The sequence below is a fragment of the Ascaphus truei genome, chromosome 9, assembly GCF_040206685.1.
Source record: "Ascaphus truei isolate aAscTru1 chromosome 9, aAscTru1.hap1, whole genome shotgun sequence".
Taxonomy (NCBI): domain Eukaryota; kingdom Metazoa; phylum Chordata; class Amphibia; order Anura; family Ascaphidae; genus Ascaphus; species Ascaphus truei.
This window is the reverse complement of record NC_134491.1, coordinates 48,700,612-48,723,995: the sequence shown is the minus strand read 5'-3', so window position 1 is coordinate 48,723,995 and position 23,384 is coordinate 48,700,612. Positions and strand designations below refer to the sequence as shown.

Sequence of the window (23,384 nt, the reverse complement as noted above, 5' to 3'; positions counted from 1 at the left end):
CACTATAGCGTGAGGTGTAACGGGAAATGTACGCTATAGCGTGAGGTGTACCGGGAAATGTACGCTATAGCGTGAGGTGTACCGGGATATGTACGCTATAGCGTGAGGTGTACCGGGAAATGTACGCTATAGCGTGAGGTGTACCGGGAAATATACGCTATAGCGTGAGGTGTACCGGGATATGTACGCTATAGCGTGAGGTGTACCGGGAAATGTACACTATAGCGTGAGGTGTAACGGGAAATGTACACTATAGCGTGAGGTGTACCGGGAAATGTACACTATAGCGTGAGGTGTAACGGGAAATGTACACTATAGCGTGAGGTGTAACGGGAAATGTACGCTATAGCGTGAGGTGTACCGGGAAATGTACACTATAGCATGAGGTGTACCGGGAAATGTACACTATAGCGTGAGGTGAACCGTGAAATGTATGCTATAGCGTGAGGTGTACCGGGAAATGTACGCTATAGCGTGAGGTGTCCCAGGAAATGTACGCTATAGCGTGAGGTGTAACGGGAAATGTACGCTATAGCGTGAGGTGTACCGGGAAATGTACGCTATAGCGTGAGGTGTACCGGGAAATGTACGCTATAGCGTGAGGTGTACCGGGAAATGTACGCTATAGCGTGAGGTGTCCCAGGAAATGTATGCTATAGCATGAGGTGAACCGTGAAATGTACACTATAGCGTGAGGTGTAACGGGAAATGTACGCTATAGCATGAGGTGTACCGTGAAATGTACACTATAGCGTGAGGTGTCCCAGGAAATGTACGCTATAGCGTGAGGTGTAACGGGAAATGTACGCTATAGCGTGAGGTCTCCCAGGAAATGTACGCTATAGCGTGAGGTGTAACGGGAAATGTACGCTATAGCGTGAGGTGTACCGGGAAATGTACGCTATAGCGTGAGGTGTACCGGGAAATGTACGCTATAGCGTGAGGTGTCCCAGGAAATGTATGCTATAGCATGAGGTGAACCGGGAAATGTACACTATAGCGTGAGGTGTAACGGGAAATGTACGCTATAGCATGAGGTGTACCGTGAAATGTACACTATAGCGTGAGGTGAACCGGGAAATGTACGCTATAGCGTGAGGTGTACCGGGAAATGTACGCTATATCGTGAGGTGAACCGTGAAATGTACGCTATAGCGTGAGGTGTACCGGGAAATGTACGCTATAGCGTGAGGTGAACCGTGAAATGTACACTATAGCGTGAGGTGTAACGGGAAATGTACGCTATAGCGTGAGGTGTACCGGGAAATGTACGCTATAGCGTGAGGTGTACCGGGAAATGTACGCTATAGCGTGAGGTGTACCGGGAAATGTACGCTATAGCGTGAGGTGTACCGGGAAATGTACGCTATAGCGTGAGGTGTACCGGGAAATGTACGCTATAGCGTGAGGTGAACCGGGAAATGTACACTATAGCGTGAGGTGTACCGGGAAATGTACGCTATAGCGTGAGGTGAACCGTGAAATGTACACTATAGCGTGAGGTGTACCGGGAAATGTACGCTATAGCGTGAGGTGTACCGGGAAATGTACGCTATAGCGTGAGGTGTAACGGGAAATGTACACTATAGCGTGAGGTGTAACGGGAAATGTACGCTATAGCGTGAGGTGTCCCGGGAAATGTACGCTATAGCGTGAGGTGTACCGGGAAATGTACACTATAGCGTGAGGTGTAACGGGAAATGTACACTATAGCTTGAGGTGTCCCAGGAAATGTACGCTATAGCGTGAGGTGTAACGGGAAATGTACACTATAGCGTGAGGTGTCCCGGGAAATGTACACTATAGCGTGAGGTGTACCGGGAAATGTACACTATAGCGTGAGGTGTACCGGGAAACTACAATATTAAATCAAAATTTTGAGTGAAATAATAATTCATTATTTTAATCATATGTTGTTAGAGTAAGGGATTAGGGCGGGGGCTGTAGTGTAAGGGATTAGGGCGGGGGCTGTAGTGTAAGGGATTAGGGCGGGGGCTGTAGTGTAAGGGATTAGGGCGGGGGCTGCAGTGTAAGGGATTAGGGTGGGGGGTTGTAGTGTAAGGGATTAGGGTGGGGGGCTGTAGTGTAAGGGATTAGGGTGGGGGGTTGTAGTGTAAGGGATTAGGGTGGGGGGTTGTAGTGTAAGGGATTAGGGTGGGGGGTTGTAGTGTAAGGGATTAGGGTGGGGGGTTGTAGTGTAAGGGATTAGGGTGGGGGGTTGTAGTGTAAGGGATTAGGGTGGGGGGTTGTAGTGTAAGGGATTAGGGTGGGGGATTGTAGTGTAAGGGATTAGGGTGGGGGGTTGTAGTGTAAGGGATTAGGGTGGGGGGTTGTAGTGTAAGGGATTAGGGTTGGGGGGTTGTAGTGTAAGGGATTAGGGTTGGGGGGTTGTAGTGTAAGGGGTTAGGGTTGGGGGGTTGTAGTGTAAGGGGTTAGGGTTGGGGGGTTGTAGTGTAAGGGATTAGGGTTGGGGGGTTGTAGTGTAAGGGATTAGGGTTGGGGGGTTGTAGTGTAAGGGATTAGGGTTGGGGGTTGTAGTGTAAGGGATTAGGGTTGGGGGGTTGTAGTGTAAGGGATTAGGGTTGGGGGGTTGTAGTGTAAGGGATTAGGGTTGGGGGGTTGTAGTGTAAGGGATTAGGGTTGGGGGGTTGTAGTGTAAGGGATTAGGGTTGGGGGGTTGTAGTGTAAGGGATTAGGGTTGGGGGGTTGTAGTGTAAGGGATTAGGGTTGGGGGGTTGTAGTGTAAGGGATTAGGGTTGGGGGGTTGTAGTGTAAGGGATTAGGGTTGGGGGGTTGTAGTGTAAGGGATTAGGGTTGGGGGGTTGTAGTGTAAGGGATTAGGGTTGGGGGGTTGTAGTGTAAGGGATTAGGGTTGGGGGGTTGTAGTGTAAGGGATTAGGGTTGGGGGGTTGTAGTGTAAGGGATTAGGGTTGGGGGGTTGTAGTGTAAGGGATTAGGGTTGGGGGGTTGTAGTGTAAGGGATTAGGGTTGGGGGATTAGGGTTGGGGGATTAGGGTTGGGGGATTAGGGTTGGGGGATTAGGGTTGGGGGATTAGGGTTGGGGGATTAGGGTAGGGGGATTAGGGTTGGGGGATTAGGGTTGGGGGATTAGGGTAGGGGGATTAGGGTTGGGGGATTAGGGTAGGGGGATTAGGGTAGGGGGTTTAGGGTGGGCTCCCTGCCGTTTGCCCCCCCGCCCCTCCCCGCCCCTCCCTGCCGTTTGCCCCCCCCGCCCCTCCCGCCCCTCCCTGCCGTTTGCCCCCCCGCCCCTCCCTGCCGTTTGCCCCCCCCCCCCCTCCCTGCCGTTTGCCCCCCCCCCCTCCCCCTCCCTGCCGTTTGGCCCCCCCCCTCCCTGCCGTTTGCCCCCCCCCTCCCTGCCGTTTGCCCCCCCCCTCCCTGCCGCTTGCCCCCCCCCTCCCTGCTGTTTGCCCCCCCCCCTCCCTGCTGTTTGCCCCCCCCCCCTCCCTGCTGTTTGCCCCCCCCCTCCCTGCTGTTTGCCCCCCCCCCTCCCTGCTGTTTGCCCCCCCCGCCCCTCCCTGCTGTTTGCCCCCCCCGCCCCTCCCTGCTGTTTGCCCCCCCCGCCCCTCCCTGCCGTTTGCCCCCCCCCCCGCCCCTCCCCTCCCTGCCGTTTGCCCCCCCCCCCCTCCCTGCCGTTTGGCCCCCCCCCTCCCTGCCGTTTGCCCCCCCCCCTCCCTGCCGTTTGCCCCCCCCCCTGCCGTTTGCCCCCCCCCCTCCCTGCCGTTTGCCCCCCCCCCCCCCTCCCTGCCGTTTGCCCCCCCCCGCCCCTCCCTGCCGTTTGCCCCCCCCCCGCCCCTCCCTGCCGTTTGCCCCCCCCCCGCCCCTCCCTGCCGTTTGCCCCCCCCCGCCCCTCCCTGCCGTTTGCCCCCCCCCGCCCCTCCCTGCCGTTTGCCCCCCCCCGCCCCTCCCTGCCGTTTGCCCCCCCCCGCCCCTCCCTGCCGTTTGCCCCCCCCGCCCCTCCCTGCCGTTTGCCCCCCCCCGCCCCTCCCTGCCGTTTGCCCCCCCCCGCCCCTCCCTGCCGTTTGCCCCCCCCCTCCCTGCCGTTTGCCCCCCCCCCTCCCTGCCGTTTGCCCCCCCCCCTCCCTGCCGTTTGCCCCCCCCCGCCCCTCCCTGCCGTTTGCCCCCCCCCGCCCCTCCCTGCCGTTTGCCCCCCCCCGCCCCTCCCTGCCGTTTGCCCCCCCCCGCCCCTCCCTGCCGTTTGCCCCCCCCCGCCCCTCCCTGCCGTTTGCCCCCCCCCGCCCCTCCCTGCCGTTTGCCCCCCCCCCGCCCCTCCCTGCCGTTTGCCCCCCCCCCGCCCCTCCCTGCCGTTTGCCCCCCCCGCCCCTCCCTGCCGTTTGCCCCCCCCCGCCCCTCCCTGCCGTTTGCCCCCCCCTCCCTGCCGTTTGCCCCCCCCCCTCCCTGCCGTTTGCCCCCCCCCCTCCCTGCCGTTTGCCCCCCCCCGCCCCTCCCTGCCGTTTGCCCCCCCCCGCCCCTCCCTGCCGTTTGCCCCCCCCCGCCCCTCCCTGCCGTTTGCCCCCCCCCGCCCCTCCCTGCCGTTTGCCCCCCCCCGCCCCTCCCTGCCGTTTGCCCCCCCCCGCCCCTCCCTGCCGTTTGCCCCCCCCCCGCCCCTCCCTGCCGTTTGCCCCCCCCCCGCCCCTCCCTGCCGTTTGCCCCCCCCCCGCCCCTCCCTGCCGTTTGCCCCCCCCCCCGCCCCTCCCTGCCGTTTGCCCCCCCCCCCGCCCCTCCCTGCCGTTTGCCCCCCCCCCGCCCCTCCCTGCCGTTTGCCCCCCCCCCCGCCCCTCCCTGCCGTTTGCCCCCCCCCGCCCCTCCCTGCCGTTTGCCCCCCCCCCCGCCCCTCCCTGCCGTTTGCCCCCCCCCCCGCCCCTCCCTGCCGTTTGCCCCCCCCCCGCCCCTCCCTGCCGTTTGCCCCCCCCCCGCCCCTCCCTGCCGTTTGCCCCCCCCCCGCCCCTCCCTGCCGTTTGCCCCCCCCCCGCCCCTCCCTGCCGTTTGCCCCCCCCCCGCCCCTCCCTGCCGTTTGCCCCCCCCCCCCGCCCCTCCCTGCCGTTTGCCCCCCCCCGCCCCTCCCTGCCGTTTGCCCCCCCCCCGCCCCTCCCTGCCGTTTGCCCCCCCCCGCCCCTCCCTGCCGTTTGCCCCCCCCCCGCCCCTCCCTGCCGTTTGCCCTCCCCACCCCTCCCTGCCGTTTGCCCTCCCCACCCTTCTACGCCCCTTGCCCTCCCCGCCCTTCTACGCCCCTTGCCCCCCCCCCGCCCTTCGACGCCCCTTGCCCCCCCCCGCCCTTCGACGCCCCTCGCCCCCGCCCTTCGACGCCCCTCGCCCCCGCCCTTCGACGCCCCTCCCCCCCGCCCTTCGACGCCCCTCCCCCCCGCCCTTCGACGCCCCTCCCCCCCGCCCTTCGACGCCCCTCCCCCCCGCCCTTCGACGCCCCTCCCCCCCGCCCTTCGACGCCCCTCCCCCCGCCCTTCGACGCCCCTCCCCCCCCGCCCTTCGACGCCCCTCCCCCCCCGCCCTTCCACGCCCCCCCCCCCCCCGCCCTTCCACTCCCCCCCCCCCCCCCCCCCCGCCCTTCCACTCCATGCTCCCTGCCCTTCCACGCCCGGGTATATCAGCTAGTATTCTATATAAGAACATGTACCCTAATAACAAAGGACCCTAGTTATAAGGAATATGTCACTATATGAGACAGCATGGATATAGGGTGAGACCAGGTATAACACGCATCTTTATATCACCTCGTGTACAGAGAGTGACCGGGACAGCCAATACAACAAGGTATTGTTACTCCATACCTCCTGTTACTTTGTTACCAGCAATGTGCTCTCAATATCAAACATCAAAAGAGATGTCCTGAGGCAGAGTAATATCAGAATACACCGCCCCAGAGTAACACCAGTGTAATACCCAGCCCAGAGCGGCATTACTCTGCGCCTGAGCACAGCCTGCTGGGAGCTGGAGTTATCCGCACCCGGTGCGTTTTCATCCGGCAGTGAAGGGGGTTAATATTATAACAGTACCCGGCAGTGAGGGGGTTAATAATATCAGTACCCGGCAGTGAGGGGGTTAATAATATCATTACCCGGCAGTGAGGGGGTTAATAATAACAGTACCCAGCAGTGAGGGGGATAATAATAATATTATTATAAGTATTATTATTATTAACAGTACCCGGCAGTGAGGGGGTTAATATTAATAACAGTACCCGGCAGTGAGGGGGTTAATATTAATAACAGTACCCGGCAGTGAGGGGGTTAATAATACTATAACCTGTCAGTGAGGGGTTAATAATAATAATACTATCCGGCAGTGGTGGGGTTAATAATAATACTATTACCCCTCAGTGAGAGGGTTAATAATAATACCCGGCAGTGAGGTGGTTAATAATAATAACAGTACCCAGCAGGAAGGGGGTTAATAATATTAGCCGCCAGTGAGGGGCTAATAATAATACTATTACCCGCCAGTGAGGGGGTTAATAATAATACTATTACCCGGGAGTGAGGGGGTTAATAATAATACTAAGCAGTGAGTGGGTTAATAATACTATTACCCGGCAGTGAGGGGGTTAATAATAATACTGTTACCCAGCAGTGAATGGGTTAATCCCTTTGTGTGCGGTCCTGTGGTGGGCGGGGCCAGTTCTGCGTCACTCCTTTCCTCTCTGCTCTTTGATTGGCTGTCTGGAGATCTCTGCACAGACAATAGGCTCCGCCCCGGTCATACAGGGGTTAACGATGATGTAATTAGCTCATCCCGGCCGCACAGCTATCTCTCACTAACAGGCGGACACCGGGACATCTACCGACTGCCCTGCGGGGTGTGACCGGAACATAGGGAGCGGGATACAGGGGGTACAGTATATAGGGGGGGGGGGGCAGGGAGTGGCATACAGGAGGGTGTGTATATAGGGGGGATGGGGCGTGGTGTATAGATGGCATGGAGTGCAGTATATAGGGGGTATGGGGTGCAGTATATAGGGGCACTGTATATAGGGAGTATGGAGCGAGGTATATAGGGGCAGGGAGTGGTATACAGGAGTAGAAGGAGCGGTGTATAGAGGGTATGAGTTGCGGTACATAGGGAGCAGATTGCAAGCTCTCCCGGGGCAGGGATTTCCTTTCCTATTGTATTATTTTGTTGATCTTATTGTATTAGAATTCCCATGCACTGTATGGCCTTTGTCTATAGTATACAGGAGCTCGGGGTGCAGTATATAGGGGGGCATAGGGTGCGATATACAAGAGTACACAGGCGTGGCATTTAGGGGGTACAGTATATGGGGTGGTATATAGGAGCACAGTATATGGGGCACTGTATATAGGAGCAGGGAGCGATATACAAGAGTACACAGGGCGTGGCATTTAGGGGGTACAGTATATGGGGTGGTATATAGGGAGCACAGTATATGGGGCACTGTATATAGGAGCAGGGAGCGATATACAAGAGTACACAGGGCGTGGCATTTAGGGGGTACAGTATATGGGGGTGGTATATAGGGAGCACAGTATATGGGGCTCTGTATATAGGAGCAGGGAGCGATATACAAGAGTACACAGGGCGTGGCATTTAGGGGGTACAGTTTATAGGGACATGGGCGGTATATAGGGGGCACAGTATATGGGGCACCATATATGGACAGGGAGTGATATACAGGAGTACACAGGGAGCAGTATACAAGAGAATATAGGAGCGGTATACAGGGGTACACGGGGAGCGCTATAGAGGGAGGGATATATAGGGAGCGGTATACAAGGTGAGCAGCTGTATAAAAGGACATGTGTTGGTGCTTTGCCAGCCGGTGACAAGTGGGCGGAGCTGGGATGTCTCAGTGGGAGGGGCTTCAGAATGGGGGGGGTGAGGAAGAGGAGGAGGGGGGAGCCCCGTTCTATGTGAATAGGGGGGGGCTCCCAGTGGATGAGCCCACGTGGGAGAGAATGTGGGGACACGTGACCCGGACTCATCCCGCGGGCGAGGAACTGGCGAGGAGAATCAGGGAGGCACAGGACCTGCCCAAGGTGAGGGGGGCAATTATATAACCCCAAGTGCAGGGGGGTGGGGGCTCTGCTCTGCACACACGCTGCTGTGCACCTATACCCACGCTGCTCTATATGTATACACGCTGCTCTGCGCGTATACACACGTTGCTCTATATGTATACACACGCTGCTCTATATGTATACATGCTGCTCTGTGCGGATACACACTGCTGTATGCGTATACACGCTGCTCTGCGCGTATATACACGTTGCTCTATATGTATACACACGCTGCTCTATATGTATACATGCTGCTCTGTGCGGATACACACTGCTGTATGCGTATACACGCTGCTCTGCGCGTATACAGACGCAGCTGTGCACCTATACACACACTGCTCAATATGTAAACATGCAGCTCTGTGCGTATAGACGCTTCTCTATATGTATACACATGGTGATCTGCACACATGCTGCTCTATGTATATGCACTGCTCTGCACACGCTGCTTTGCATGTATACACCCACTGCTTCGTATGTATACACACACTGCTCTGCACACGGTGCTCTATATGTATACATGCTGCTCTGTATGTATACACATATTGCTTTGCATGCACCTGTTGCTCCGCATGTATACACATGCTGATCTGCACACATACACATGCTGCGTTGTTTTGCATGCATACACGCGCTGCTCTGCACACACACACTGCTCTGCATGTATACACACTACCCTGCCTCTGACCTCTCCGCAGGTGCCTGTCCCGTGTGTCCCCTCCCCCCCTGCGGGAGCGACGGTTCCTGAACGTGTCGAGGCCGCTCAGAGATACGTCCGGGAGCTGCAGTATCCTCAACCTGTGTACACAGTGCTGTGTACGTGTGTGTGCGTGCGTGCGTAGGACTGGAGTACTTATAGGGAGCGGTTATATGGGGCAATAGGAGGAGTTATAGGGAGCAGTTATATGGGGTAATAGGAGTTATAGGGAGCAGTTATATGGGGTAATAGGAGGAGTTATAGGGAGCAGTTATATGGGGTAATAGGAGTTATAGGGAGCAGTTATATGGGGTAATAGGAGGAGTTATAGGGAGCAGTTATATGGGGTAATAGGAAGTTATAGGGAGGGGTTATATGGGGCAATAGAGGTAGCAGTTATATGGGGCAATAGAGGTAGCAGTTATATGGGGCAATAGGAAGAATTATAGGGAGGGGTTATTTGGGGCAATAGTAGGAGTTATAGAGAGGTTATTTGGGGCAATAGGAGAAGTTATAGAGGGGTTATTTGGGGCAATAGGAGAAGTTATAGAGGGGTTATTTGGGGCAATAGAGGTAGCAGTTATATATGGCAGTAGGAAGAGTTATAGGGAGGGGTTAGGGGTGTGCTCTACCATGAACCCCGATTTCCCTCTCCGCGCGGTTTTGCGCCTTCACGTCCAGCCGCAGATACAATCACACAGGGACTCAGTTCTTTGAAATCAAGAAGAGCCGTCCTCTCACAGGGTAAGTGCCGCCATATTCCCGTGTTTACACAGGAGCTCGCGGAGCTCCTGACCCGTTCTCCTCTCTCTCCCGCTACAGACTGTTGGACCTGGCCAAAGAGATGACCAAAGAAGCCCTGCCAATCAAATGCCTGGAGGCTGTAATCCTGGGCATGTATCCTTTAGGCTGCGCTTATAGTGCCGGCGACCGTCAAAACAAACGCATTGTCGTCGGCGCTTATAGTGCACGTGACAGCACGACGGAGCGACAGTGCTACCAAAAATCAGGTAGTCACTGATATTTGATTTTTTTTCGGCAACGGTCTCCCCTTGCGGCCAATCAGGCGCTTCTCCGTGCCTTGGCCCTCCCCCTTTATGACGTCGCTGGCCTTGTAGCCAGCGATGTGGCCTAAATTTGAAATCTAACGCAATGGCGACGGGTGACGTCATCGGTCGCGTCGCCGTCACTATAAGCGCGGCGTTATACTTGACGACACCCGTCGGACCCACGGACACTGCTCACCAATAGGAGGCGGTAGTTCTGTGCGGGACCAGTGAGCTCACGGCTTCAGCGTTATCACTGCGTTTCGGAGGATACCACGGTAACACAGAGTATGCCATTATGCAGTCACCTCCAGAGTAACAACAGAGAACGTGGCGCGGGCCGTGCGCCGACACGGAAGGGTGGGGGGCTTTGGGGGAGACGGGAGGAAGTTGTTCACTGGGGCAGCCTCCACCAGCAGAGGCGGTGAATATCCAGTGAAGGAATTCAAACTGCTTGGGAGAGCAGCCAAGGGGCAGCTACTGTGTGTGAAAATATCTCATAACATCCCTAAACCCGATACAGCGCTCGCTCTGTGGGGTTCCTGACTCCCCCAGTGCCGTTCTCACTCTGTGGGGTTCCTGACTCCCCCAGTGCCGTTCTCACTCTGTGGGGTTCCTGACTCCCCCAGTGCCGTTCTCACACTGTGGGGTTCCTGACTCCCCCAGTGCCGTTCTCACACTGTGGGGTTCCTGACTTCCCCAGTGCCGTTCTCACTCTGTGGGGTTCCTGACTCCCCCAGTGCCGTTCTCACTCTGTGGGGTTCCTGACTCCCCCAGTGCCGTTCTCACTCTGTGGGGTTCCTGACTCTCCCCCCAATACAGCGTTCGCTATGTGGGGTTCCTGACTCCCTCCAATATACGCTCGCTGTGGGGTTCCTGACTCCCCCCAATACAGCGCTCGCTATGTGGGGTTCCTGACTCCCCCAGTGTAGTTTTCACTCTGTGGGGTTCCTGACTCCCCCAGCGCAGTTCTTACTCGGCGGGGTTCCTGACTCTCCCCCCAATACAGCGCTCGCTATGTGGGGTTCCTGACTCTCCCCCCAATACAGCACTCACTATGTGGGGTTCCTGACTCCCCCCCCCCAATACAGCGCTCGCTATGTGGGGTTCCTGACTCTCCCTCCAATAAACGCTCGCTGTGGGGTTCCTGACTTTCCCTCCAATATACGCTCGCTGTGGGGTTCCTGACTCTCCCTCCAATATACGCTCACTGTGGGGTTCCTGACTCTCCCTCCAATATACGCTCGCTGTGGGGTTCCTGACTCTCCCTCCAATATACGCTCGCTGTGGGGTTCCTGACTCTCCCCCCAACACAGCGCTCGCTATGTGGGGTTCCTGACTCCCCCCAATACAGCACTCGCTATGTGGGGTTCCTGACTCCCCCCCCCAATACAGCGCTCGCTATGTGGGGTTCCTGACTCTCCCTCCAATATACGCTCGCTGTGGGGTTCCTGACTTTCCCTCCAATATACGCTCGCTGTGGGGTTCCTGACTCTCCCTCCAATATACGCTCGCTGTGGGGTTCCTGACTCTCCCTCCAATATACGCTCGCTGTGGGGTTCCTGACTCTCCCTCCAATATACGCTCGCTGTGGGGTTCCTGACTCCCCCACGATACAGTGCTCTATGTGGGGTTCCTGACTCTCCCTCCAATATACGCTCGCTGTGGGGTTCCTGAGTCTCCCTCCAATATACGCTCGCTGTGGGGTTCCTGACTCTCCCTCCAATATACGCTCGCTGTGGGGTTCCTGACTCTCCCTCCAATATACGCTCGCTGTGGGGTTCCTGACTCTCCCTCCAATACAGCGCTCGCTATGTGGGGTTCCTGACTCTCCCTCCAATATACGCTCACTGTGGGGTTCCTGACTCTCTCTCCAATATACGCTCACTGTGGGGTTCCTGACTCTCCCTCCAATATACGCTCGCTGTGGGGTTCCTGACTCCCCCACGATACAGTGCTCGCTCTGTTGGGTTCCTGACTCTCCCTCCAATATACGCTCGCTGTGGGGTTCCTGACTCTCTCTCCAATATACGCTCGCTGTGGGGTTCCTGACTCTCCCTCCAATATACGCTCGCTGTGGGGTTCCTGACTCTCCCTCCAATATACGCTCGCTGTGGGGTTCCTGACTCTCCCTCCAATACAGCGCTCGCTAGGTGGGGTTCCTGACTCTCCCTCCAATATACGCTCACTGTGGGGTTTCTGACTCTCCCTCCAATATACGCTCGCTGTGGGGTTCCTGACTCTCCCTCCAATACAGCGCTCGCTAGGTGGGGTTCCTGACTCTCCCTCCAATATACGCTCACTGTGGGGTTCCTGACTCTCCCTCCAATATACGCTCGCTGTGGGGTTCCTGACTCTCCCTCCAATATACGCTCGCTGTGGGGTTCCTGACTCTCCCTCCAATATACGCTCGCTGTGGGGTTCCTGACTCTCCCTCCAATATACGCTCGCTGTGGGGTTCCTGACTCTCCCTCCAATATACGCTCGCTGTGGGGTTCCTGACTCCCCCACGATACAGTGCTCGCTCTGTTGGGTTCCTGACTCTCCCCAGATACCTGACTAACAGCATTTCTGGTCTGGAGCGTTTCCCCATCAGCTTCAAGACGCAGTTTTCGGGGGGCTGCTTCCGGCACATCGTGCTAGGGCTGCACTGGGGGGGACATTTTGGGGCTCTGGGGATGAGCCGGCGTGAGGACCTGATGTACAAGCCACTTGAACATCGGACCCTGAGCTCACTGCTCGCGGACTTCCAGGCTGCGTACGCGTGTTGCTGGCACACACTGCGCAAGGTGAAGATCGGGCGCTATGTGTCCCACGACCCGCACAGCGTGGAGCAGATCGACTGGAAACACTCTGTCCTGGACCTGCAGGAGCTGGGGGAGGAGGGTCTGCGGAGGGAGCTGGAGCGGCACAGCAGGGACATGCGGCTCAGGGTGAGGGGGGCGTCGGGGAGGTGCGGGTGAGGGGGAGGTGCGGCACAGGGTGGGGGGGGCGGCGGGGAGGTGCGGGTGAGGGGGAGGTGCGGCCCAGGGTGAGGGGGGCGGCGGGGAGGTGCGGGTGAGGGGGAGGTGCGGCTCAGGGTGAGGGGGGCGGCGGGGAGGTGCGGGTGAGGGGGAGGTGCGGCTCAGGGTGAGGGGGGCGGCGGGGAGGTGCGGGTGAGGGGGAGGGGGGCGGCGGGAGGTGCAGCTCAGGGTGAGGGGGCAGCGGGGAGGTGTGGCGCGGTGAGGGGGCGGCATGGGAGATGTGGCTCAGGGTGAGGGGGCGGCAGGGAGGTGCGGTGAGGGGCCAGGGCAGATGCAGTGAGGGCCTCTGTGGGAAGGGGCAGGTGTCCCCTGCTGCTGCTGTCATTGTAACCAGTGTCTCCTCTCAGATAACCAAGGGACCCCCAACTCCTCCTAAGGAGCGAAAGAGAGATGTCACCTCCTCCCCTCAGAGAGGACAGTCCAGCCCGCTGCGCAGGGAGCGTCCCGAAAGACGGTGAGATGCACAGCTATCTCTCGCTGCACTCCCCTCCCCGGAGACGCGCGGCTATCTCTCGCTGCACTCCCCTCCCCGGAGACGCGCGGCTATCTCTCGCTGCACCACTCCCCTCCCCGGAGACGCGCGGCTATCTCTCGCTGCACTCCCCTCCCCGGGGACGCACGGCTATCTCTCGCTGCACTCCCCTCCCCGGAGACGCGCGGCACTCCCCTCCTCGGAGACGCGCGGCTATCTCTCGCTGCACCACTCCCCTCCCCGGAGACGCGCGGCTATCTCTCGCTGCCCCACTCACCTCCCCGGAGACGCGCGGCTATCTCTCGCTGCACTCCCCTCCCCGGAGACGCGCGGCTATCTCTCGCTGCCCCACTCACCTCCCCGGAGACGCGCGGCTATCTCTCGCTGCACTCCCCTCCCCGGAGACGCGCGGCTATCTCTCGCTGCACTCCCCTCCCCGGAGACGCGCGGCTATCTCTCGCTGCACTCCCCTCCCCGGGGACGCGCGGCTATCTCTCGCTGCACTCCCCTCCCCGGAGACGCGCGGCTATCTCTCGCTGCACTCCCCTCCCCGGGGACGCGCGGCTATCTCTCGCTGCACTCCCCTCCCCGGAGACGCGCGGCTATCTCTCGCTGCACTCCCCTCCCCGGAGACGCGCGGCTATCTCTCGCTGCACTCCCCTCCCCGGAGACGCGCGGCTATCTCTCGCTGCACTCCCCTCCCCGGAGACGCGCGGCTATCTCTCGCTGCACTCCCCTCCCCGGAGACGCGCGGCTATCTCTCGCTGCACTCCCCTCCCCGGAGACGCGCGGCTATCTCTCGCTGCACTCCCCTCCCCGGGGACGCACGGCTATCTCTCGCTGCACTCCCCTCCCCGGAGACGCGCGGCTATCTCTCGCTGCACTCCCCTCCCCGGAGACGCGCGGCTATCTCTCGCTGCACTCCCCTCCCCGGAGACGCGCGGCTATCTCTCGCTGCACTCCCCTCCCCGGAGACGCGCGGCTATCTCTCGCTGCACTCCCCTCCCCGGAGACGCGCGGCTATCTCTCGCTGCCCCACTCACCTCCCCGGAGACGCGCGGCTATCTCTCACTGGACTCCCCTCCCCGGAGACGCACAGTTGGATTGCTCTTCGGTTCCTCACACTTGTGCGCTCTCTCTCTCTCTCCCTTTCAGTCCCTCAGGGGAGAAGTCTGCAGACTCCAAATCTCTGCCTGACCTGAGCGGGTATCAGATCCGGGTGTGAGGGGAGAACCTGCTCTGTGCCACAGGGGACCTTCCAGAAGACAAGCTACCTCCCGAAAACCCTCCGCAGACTCCAGTTCTGATGGGTAACCGGTCAGCACCCCCCTCCAGGCACCAAGATAACCGTATACAGCAGGGCCCCAGGTGCGCAGACGGGCAGAAATAGTGCAAGAGGACACACAGAGAGTAATAACAAGTATGTGCGGGAGGTCAGCACTGGAGTAGCAGAGGCTGCTGCGGGTCAGCGGCACTGAAGCAGTATTAACCCCCTGCCGGTTCTGCACATGCAGCTCTGCGTCAGTATTAACCTCTTGCCGGCTCTGCGCCAGTATTAACCGCCTGCCGGACCTGCGCACACACGACTGCAAGGGGAGCCATTTGCAGCATTATCACCGCGCCGTGTGCCGACCGATCGGTAACCACTAAATCACTGTCACCCTTTTGCCACGTGATGTCACTGTGCAGGTTGGTCACACGACACGCAGGTCTCCGACTGACCCCACGTTCTCCTTATTTATCCCAGCACTTTTACACTGAAACCTCAATAAATGGTGATTATTATTATTCTGCACGTGGTATTTATACAGTAACCCAGCCACGGCCAGTGGGAGCGATTCCGTGAGCGCCAGGGGAGGGGTGAAAACAGGCATTGTACTGTACAGTATGGGGAAGAAATCTTTCAATAAACATGCGTAAGGGAACTGCTTCTTATCAATCGGCTTCGCTGGACAACAGATGCCACCGGGGGCTTCACCTGCGGACTCCAACCACTCGCTGCCCAGCACCTGCTCCCCAACCCTGGCACAGAGATGTTCCTGGCACGGAACACAGCTTCTCCCTGCTCCTTAATAACAGTGCGCTGATTCAGTACTGCCCGCTCCTCTCCTGCGCTGATTCAGTACTGCCCGCTCCTCTCCTGCGCTGATTCAGTACTGCCCGCTCCTCTCCTGCGCTGATACAGTACTGCCCGCTCCTCTCCTGCGCTGATATAGTACTGCCCGCTCCTCTCCTGCGCTGATACAGTACTGCCCGCTCCTCTCCTGCGCTTATACAGTACTGCCCGCTCCTCTCCTGCGCTGATACATACAGTACTGCCCGCTCCTCTCCTGCGCTGATATAGTACTGCCCGCTCCTCTCCTGCGCTGATTCAGTACTGCCCGCTCCTCTCCTGCGCTGATATAGTACTGCCCGCTCCTCTCCTGCGCTGATACAGTACTGCCCGCTCCTCTCCTGCGCTGATACAGTACTGCCCGCTCCTCTCCTGCGCTGATATAGTACTGCCCGCTCCTCTCCTGCGCTGATATAGTACTGCCCGCTCCTCTCCTGCGCGGATACAGTACTGCCCGCTCCTCTCCTGCGCTGATACAGTACTGCCCGCTCCTCTCCTGCGCTGATATAGTACTGCCCGCTCCTCTCCTGCGCTGATACATACAGTACTGCCCGCTCCTCTCCTGCGCTGATACATACAGTCCTGCCCGCTCCTCTCCTGCGCTGATATAGTGCTGCCCGCTCCTCTCCTGCGCTGATACATACAGTCCTGCCCGCTCCTCTCCTGCGCTGATACATACAGTACTGCCCGCTCCTCTCCTACGCTGATATAGTACTGCCCGCTCCTCTCCTGCGCTGATATAGTACTGCCCGCTCCTCTCCTGCGCTGATACAGTACTGCCCGCTCCTCTCCTGCGCTGATATAGTACTGCCCGCTCCTCTCCTGCGCTGATACAGTACTGCCCGCTCCTCTCCTGCGCTTATACAGTACTGCCCGCTCCTCTCCTGCGCTGATACATACAGTACTGCCCGCTCCTCTCCTGCGCTGATATAGTACTGCCCGCTCCTCTCCTGCGCTGATTCAGTACTGCCCGCTCCTCTCCTGCGCTGATATAGTACTGCCCGCTCCTCTCCTGCGCTGATACAGTACTGCCCGCTCCTCTCCTGCGCTGATACAGTACTGCCCGCTCCTCTCCTGCGCTTATATAGTACTGCCCGCTCCTCTCCTGCGCTGATATAGTACTGCCCGCTCCTCTCCTGCGCGGATACAGTACTGCCCGCTCCTCTCCTGCGCTGATACAGTACTGCCCGCTCCTCTCCTGCGCTGATATAGTACTGCCCGCTCCTCTCCTGCGCTGATACATACAGTACTGCCCGCTCCTCTCCTGCGCTGATACATACAGTCCTGCCCGCTCCTCTCCTGCGCTGATATAGTGCTGCCCGCTCCTCTCCTGCGCTGATACATACAGTCCTGCCCGCTCCTCTCCTGCGCTGATACATACAGTACTGCCCGCTCCTCTCCTACGCTGATATAGTACTGCCCGCTCCTCTCCTGCGCTGATATAGTACTGGCCGCTCCTCTCCTGCGCTGATACAGTACTGCCCGCTCCTCTCCTGCGCTGATACAGTACTGCCCGCTCCTCTCCTGCGCTGATATAGTACTGCCCGCTCCTCTCCTGCGCTGATATAGTACTGCCCGCTCCTCTCCTGCGCTGATCTAGTACTGCCCGCTCCTCTCCTGCGCTGATATAGTAGTGCCCGTTCCTCTCCTGCGCTGATACAGTACTGCCCGCTCCTCTCCTGCGCTGATACAGTACTGCCCGCTCCTCTCCTGCGCTGATAAATACAGTACTGCCCGCTCCTCTCCTGCTCTGATAAATACAGTACTGCCCTCTCCTGCGCTGATAAATACAGTACTGCCCGTTCTTCTCCTGCACTGATAAATACAGTACTGCCCGCTCCTCTCCTGCGCTGATAAATACAGTACTGCCCGCTCCTCTCCTGCGCTGATAAATACAGTACTGCCCGCTCCTCTCCTGCGCTGATACAGTACTGCCCGCTCCTCTCCTGCGCTGATACAGTACTGCCCGCTCCTCTCCTGCGCTGATACAGTACTGCCCGCTCCTCTCCTGCGCTGATACAGTACTGCCCGCTCCTCTCCTGCGCTGATACAGTACTGCCCGCTCCTCTCCTGCGCTGATACAGTACTGCCCGCTCCTCTCCTGCGCTGATACAGTACTGCCCGCTCCTCTCCTGCGCTGATACAGTACTGCCCGCTCCTCTCCTGCGCTGATAAATACAGTACTGCCCGCTCCTCTCCTGCGCTGATACAGTACTGCCCGCTCCTCTCCTGCGCTGATACATACAGTACTGCCCGCTCCTCTCCTGCGCTGATACAGTACTGCCCGCTCCTCTCCTGCGCTGATACATACAGTACTGCCCGCTCCTCTCCTGCGCTGATACATACAGTATTGCCCGCTCCCCTCCTGCGCTGATACACAGTACTGCCCGCTCCTCTCCTGCGCTGATACATACAGTACTGCCCGCTCCCCTCCTGCGCTGATACATACAGTACTGCCCGCTCCCCTCCTGCGCTGATACATACAGTACTGCCCGCTCCTCTCCTGCGCTGATACATACAGTACTGCCCGCTCCTCTCCTGCGCTGATAAATACAGTACTGCCGCTCCTCTCCTGCGCTGATAAATACAGTACTGCCGCTCCTCTCCTGCGCTGATAAATACAGTACTGCCCGCTCCTCTCCTGCGCTGATAAATACAGTACTGCCCGCTCCTCTCCTGCGCTGATACATACAGTACTGCCCGCTCCTCTCCTGTGCTGATACATACAGTACTGCCCGCTCCTCTCCTGCGCTGATACATACAGTACTGCCCGCTCCTCTCCTGCGCTGATAAATACAGTACTGCCCGCTCCTCTCCTGCGCTGATACATACAGTACTGCCCGCTCCTCTCCTGTGCTGATACATACAGTACTGCACGCTCCCCTCCTGCGCTAATACATACAGTGCTGCCCGTTCCTCTCCTGCGCTGATACATACAGTACTGCCCGCTCCTCTCCTGCGCTGATATATACAGTATTGCTCGCTCCTCTCCTGCGCTGATACATACAGTACTACCCGCTCCTCTCCTGCGCGGATACATACAGTACTGCCCGCTCCTCTCCTGCGCTGATACATACAGTACTGCCTGCTCCTCTCCTGCGCTGATAAATACAGCACTGCCCGCTCCTCACCTGCGCTGATACATACAGTACTGCCCGCTCCTCTCCTGCGCTGATAGATACAGTACTGCCCGCTCCTCTCCTGCGCTGATACATACAGTACTGCCCGCTCCTCTCCTGCGCTGATACATACAGTACTGTCCGCTCCTCTCCTGCGTTGATAAATACAGTACTGCCGCTCCTCTCCTGCTCTGATAAATACTGTACTGCCCGCTCCTCTCCTGCGCTGATAAATACAGTACTGCCCGCTCCTCTCCTGCGCTAATAAATACAGTACTGACCGCTCCTCTCCTGCTCTGATAAATACTGTACTGCCCGCTCCTCTCCTGCGCTGATAAATACAGTACTGCCCGCTCCTCTCCTGTGCTGATAAATACTGTACTGCCCGCTCCTCTCCTGTGCTGATAAATACTGTACTGCCCGCTCCTCTCCTGTGCTGATAAATACAGTACTGCCCGCTCCTCTCCTGCGCTAATAAATACAGTACTGACCGCTCCTCTCCTGCTCTGATAAATACTGTACTGCCCGCTCCTCTCCTACGCTGATAAATACAGTGCTGCCCGCTCCTCTCCTGCGCTGATACATACAGTACTGCCCGCTCCTCTCCTGCGCTGATACATACAGTACTGCCCGCTCCTCTCCTGCGCTGATACATACAGTACTGTCCGCTCCTCCCCTGCGCTGATAAATACAGTATTGCCCGCTCCCCTCCTGCGCTGATACACAGTACTGCCCGCTCCCCTCCTGCGCTGATACATACAGTACTGTCCGCTCCTCTCCTGCGCTGATACATACAGTACTGCCCGCTCCTCTCCTGCGCTGATACATACAGTACTGCCCGCTCCTCTCCTGCGCTGATACATACAGTACTGCCCGCTCCCCTCCTGCGCTGATACATACAGTACTGCCCGCTCCTCTCCTGCGCTGATACATACAGTACTGCCCGCTCCCCTCCTGCGCTGATACACAGTACTGCCCGCTCCCCTCCTGCGCTGATACATACAGTACTGTCCGCTCCTCTCCTGCGCTGATACATACAGTACTGCCCGCTCCTCTCCTGCGCTGATACATACAGTACTGCCCGCTCCTCTCCTGCGCTGATAAATACAGTACTGTCCGCTCCTCTCCTGCGCTGATAAATACAGTACTGCCCGCTCCCCTCCTGCGCTGATACATACAGTACTGCCCGCTCCTTTCCTGCGCTGATAAATACAGTACTGTCCGCTCCTGTCCTGCGCTGATAAATACAGTACTGCCCGCTCCCCTCCTGCACTGATACATACAGTACTGCCCGCTCCTTTCCTGCGCTGATAAATACAGTACTGCCCGCTCCCCTCCTGCGCTGATACATACAGTACTGTCCGCTTCTCTCCTGCGCTGATAAATACAGTACTGCCTGCTCCTCTCCTGCGCTGATAAATACAGTACTGCCCGCTCCTCTCCTACGCTGATACATACAGTACTGCCTGCTCCTCTCCTGCGCTGATAAATACTGTACTGCCCGCTCCTCTCCTGCGCTGATAAATACAGTACTGCCCGCTCCTCTCCTGCGCTGATACATACAGTACTGCCCGCTCCTCTCCTGCGCTGATACATACAGTACTGCCCGCTCCTCTCCTGCGCTGATAAATACAGTACTGCCGCTCCTCTCCTGCGCTGATACAGTACTGCCCGCTCCTCTCCTGCGCTGATAAATACAGTACTGCCCGCTTCTCTCCTGCGCTGATACAGTACTGCCCGCTCCCCTCCTGCGCTGATAAATACAGTACTGCCCGCTCCTCTCCTGCGCTGTGCTGCCCGCTCCTCTCCTGTGCTGATACAGTACTGCCCGCTCCTCTCCTGCGCTGATACATACAGTACTGCCCGCTCCTCTCCTGCGCTGATACATACAGTACTCCCCGCTCCTCTCCTGCGCTGATACATACAGTACTGCCCGCTCCTCTCCTGGGCTGATACATACAGTACTGCCCGCTCCTCTCCTGTGCTGATACATACAGTACTGCCCGCTCCTCTCCTGCTCTGATAAATACAGTACTGCCCGCTCCTCTCCTGCGCTGATAAATACAGTACTGCCCGCTCCTCTCCTGCGCTGATACATACAGTACTGCCCGCTCCTCTCCTGCGCTGATACATACAGTACTGCCGCTCCTCTCCTGCGCTTATCGATAATTCCCTGTGCGGAGAGGCGTGGGACAGTATTCACCAGTGCGCTGGCATTTAGGAGCTGATTGGATGGGGGAGAACCTCCTGCCCACGGCTGCCACGTTCCGTTCTGCCTGTGCACCCTATGGGTAATGTGCAAAGTACATCATTTGCGTCCCTCTGACTCGGGGTCAGCTTGCAACTGAAACAAAGGGTTTAGTCATTAAACTGTGACAGTGCAAAGTGGGGCAGTGTCTCGGACACCACCCACAGGGCTACACTACCGCATGTTTAGTCACTTGTAGGACTATAGTCCATGGATAGCCAACTCCAGCCCTCAAGAGCCACCAATAGGCCAACTTTCCAGGATATCCCTGCTCCAGCACAGGTGGCTCAGTCGAAAACTGAGCCACTGATTGAACCACCTGTGCTGAAGCAGGGATGTCCAGGAAAGCTGACCTGTTGGTGGCCCTTGAGGACTGGAGTTGGCCGCCCCTGGACTATAAGATCAGGGCCACAGAGGACTTCCATCCTTTGATTACATTTTAGTGGCTTAAGCAGGGAGGAAACTGGAAATACAGACACGCCCGCAATTTCCGTTACTGTCCTGCAGCAGGAAGAGGAAACACAGACACGCCCGCAATCTGTTACTGTCCTGCAGCAGGAAGAGGAAACACAGACACGCCCGCAATCTCCGTTACTGTCCTGCAGCAGGAAGAGGAAATACAGACACGCCCGCAATCTCCGTTACTGTCCTGCAGCAGGAAGAGGAAATACAGACACGCCCGCAATCTCCGTTAATGTCCTGCAGCAGGAAGGGGAAATACAGACACGCCCGCAATCTCCATTACTGTCCTGCAGCAGGAAGGGGAAATACAGACACGGCCGCAATCTCCGTTACTGTCCTGCAGCAGGAAGGGGAAATACAGACACGCCCGCAATCTCCATTACTGTCCTGCAGCAGGAAGAGGAAATACAGACACGGCCGCAATCTCCGATACTGTCCTGCAACAGGAAGGGGAAATACAGACACGCCCGCAATCTCCGATACTGTCCTGCAACAGGAAGAGGAAATACAGACACGCCCGCAATCTGTTACTGTCCTGCAGCAGGAAGAGGAAATACAGACACGCCCGCAATCTCCGTTACTGTCCTGCAGCAGGAAGAGGAAATACAGACACGCCCGCAATCTCCGATACTGTCCTGCAGCAGGAAGAGGAAATACAGACACGCCCGCAATCTCCGTTACTGTCCTGCAGCAGGAAGAGGAAATACAGACACGCCCGCAATCTGTTACTGTCCTGCAACAGGAAGAGGAAATACAGACACGCCCGCAATCTGTTACTGTCCTGCAACAGGAAGAGGAAATACAGACACGCCTGCAATCTGTTACTGTCCTGCAACAGGAAGAGGAAATACAGACACGCCCGCAATCTCCGTTAATGTCCTGCAGCAGGAAGGGGAAATACAGACACGGCCGCAATCTGTTACTGTCCTGCAGCAGGAAGGGGAAATACAGACACGCCCGCAATCTGTTACTGTCCTGCAGCAGGAAGAGGAAATACAGACACGCCCGCAATCTCCGTTACTGTCCTCCAACAGGAAGGGGAAATACAGACACGGCCGTAATCTCCGATACTGTCCTGCAGCAGGAAGGGGAAATACAGACACGCCCGCAATCTCCGATACTGTCCTGCAACAGGAAGGGGAAATACAGACACGCCCGCAATCTCCGTTACTGTCCTGCAGCAGGAAGAGGAAATATAGACACGGCCGTAATCTCCGATACTGTCCTGCAGCAGGAAGGGGAAATACAGACACGGCCGCAATCTCCGTTACTGTCCTGCAGCAGGAAGGGGAAATACAGACACGCCCGCAATCTGTTACTGTCCTGCAGCAGGAAGGGGAAATACAGACACGCCCGCAATCTCCGATACTGTCCTGCAGCAGGAAGGGGAAATACAGACACGCCCGCAATCTCCGTTACTGTCCTGCAACAGGAAGGGGAAATACAGACACGGCCGCAATCTGTTACTGTCCTGCAACAGGAAGAGGAAATACAGACACGCCCGCAATCTGTTACTGTCCTGCAGCAGGAAGGGGAAATACAGACACGCCCGCAATCTGTTACTGTCCTGCAGCAGGAAGAGGAAATACAGACACGGCCGCAATCTCCGATACTGTCCTGCAGCAGGAAGAGGAAATGCAGACACGCCCGCAATCTGTTACTGTCCTGCAACAGGAAGAGGAAATACAGACACGCCCGCAATCTCTGATACTGTCCTGCAGCAGGAAGGGGAAATACAGACACGCCCGCAATCTGTTACTGTCCTGCAACAGGAAGAGGAAATACAGACACGCCCGCAATCTCCGTTACTGTCCTGCAGCAGGAAGGGGAAATACAGACACGCCCGCAATCTCCGTTACTGTCCTGCAGCAGGAAGGGGAAATACAGACACGCCCGCAATCTGTTACTGTCCTGCAACAGGAAGAGGAAATACAGACACGCCCGCAATCTCCGTTACTGTCCTGCAGCAGGAAGAGGAAATACAGACACGCCCGCAATCTGTTACTGTCCTGCAGCAGGAAGAGGAAATACAGACACGCCCGCAATCTCCGTTACTGTCCTGCAACAGGAAGAGGAAATACAGACACGCCCGCAATCTGTTACTGTCCTGCAGCAGGAAGGGGAAATACAGACACGCCCGCAATCTCTGTTACTGT

General features: G+C 57.8%; 1 protein-coding gene across 2 annotated transcripts; it reads left to right on the top strand.

The window, feature by feature from the left end:
* The first annotated feature begins 6,913 nt into the window (after window positions 1–6,913).
* VASH1 (vasohibin 1) lies at window positions 6,914–15,074 on the top strand. Of its 2 annotated transcripts, XM_075614697.1 has the most exons (8): window positions 6,914–7,263; window positions 7,364–8,027; window positions 8,747–8,835; window positions 9,433–9,489; window positions 9,568–9,642; window positions 12,343–12,724; window positions 13,162–13,268; window positions 14,442–15,074. In XM_075614697.1, exons 2-8 carry the CDS (start codon window positions 7,833–7,835, stop codon window positions 14,509–14,511), a joined length of 975 nt encoding a protein of 324 aa, XP_075470812.1. In that variant the 5' UTR covers window positions 6,914–7,263; window positions 7,364–7,832; the 3' UTR covers window positions 14,512–15,074. The 2 variants fall into 2 exon arrangements, with proteins under 2 accessions (XP_075470812.1, XP_075470811.1); XM_075614696.1 differs by having other exon boundaries at window positions 6,914–8,027.
* Window positions 15,075–23,384: the final 8,310 nt, after the last annotated feature.

Coding starts and splice junctions, on each gene's coding strand:
- VASH1 (XM_075614697.1), top strand. CDS start 7,833: ATGTCTCAGTGGGAGGGGCTTCAGAATGGGGGGGGTGAGGAAGAGGAG. Junction 9,490..9,567: donor AAGAGCCGTCCTCTCACAGG/GTAAGTGCCGCC, acceptor CTCCCGCTACAG/ACTGTTGGACCTGGCCAAAG. Junction 9,643..12,342: donor GAGGCTGTAATCCTGGGCAT/GTATCCTTTAGG, acceptor GACTCTCCCCAG/ATACCTGACTAACAGCATTT.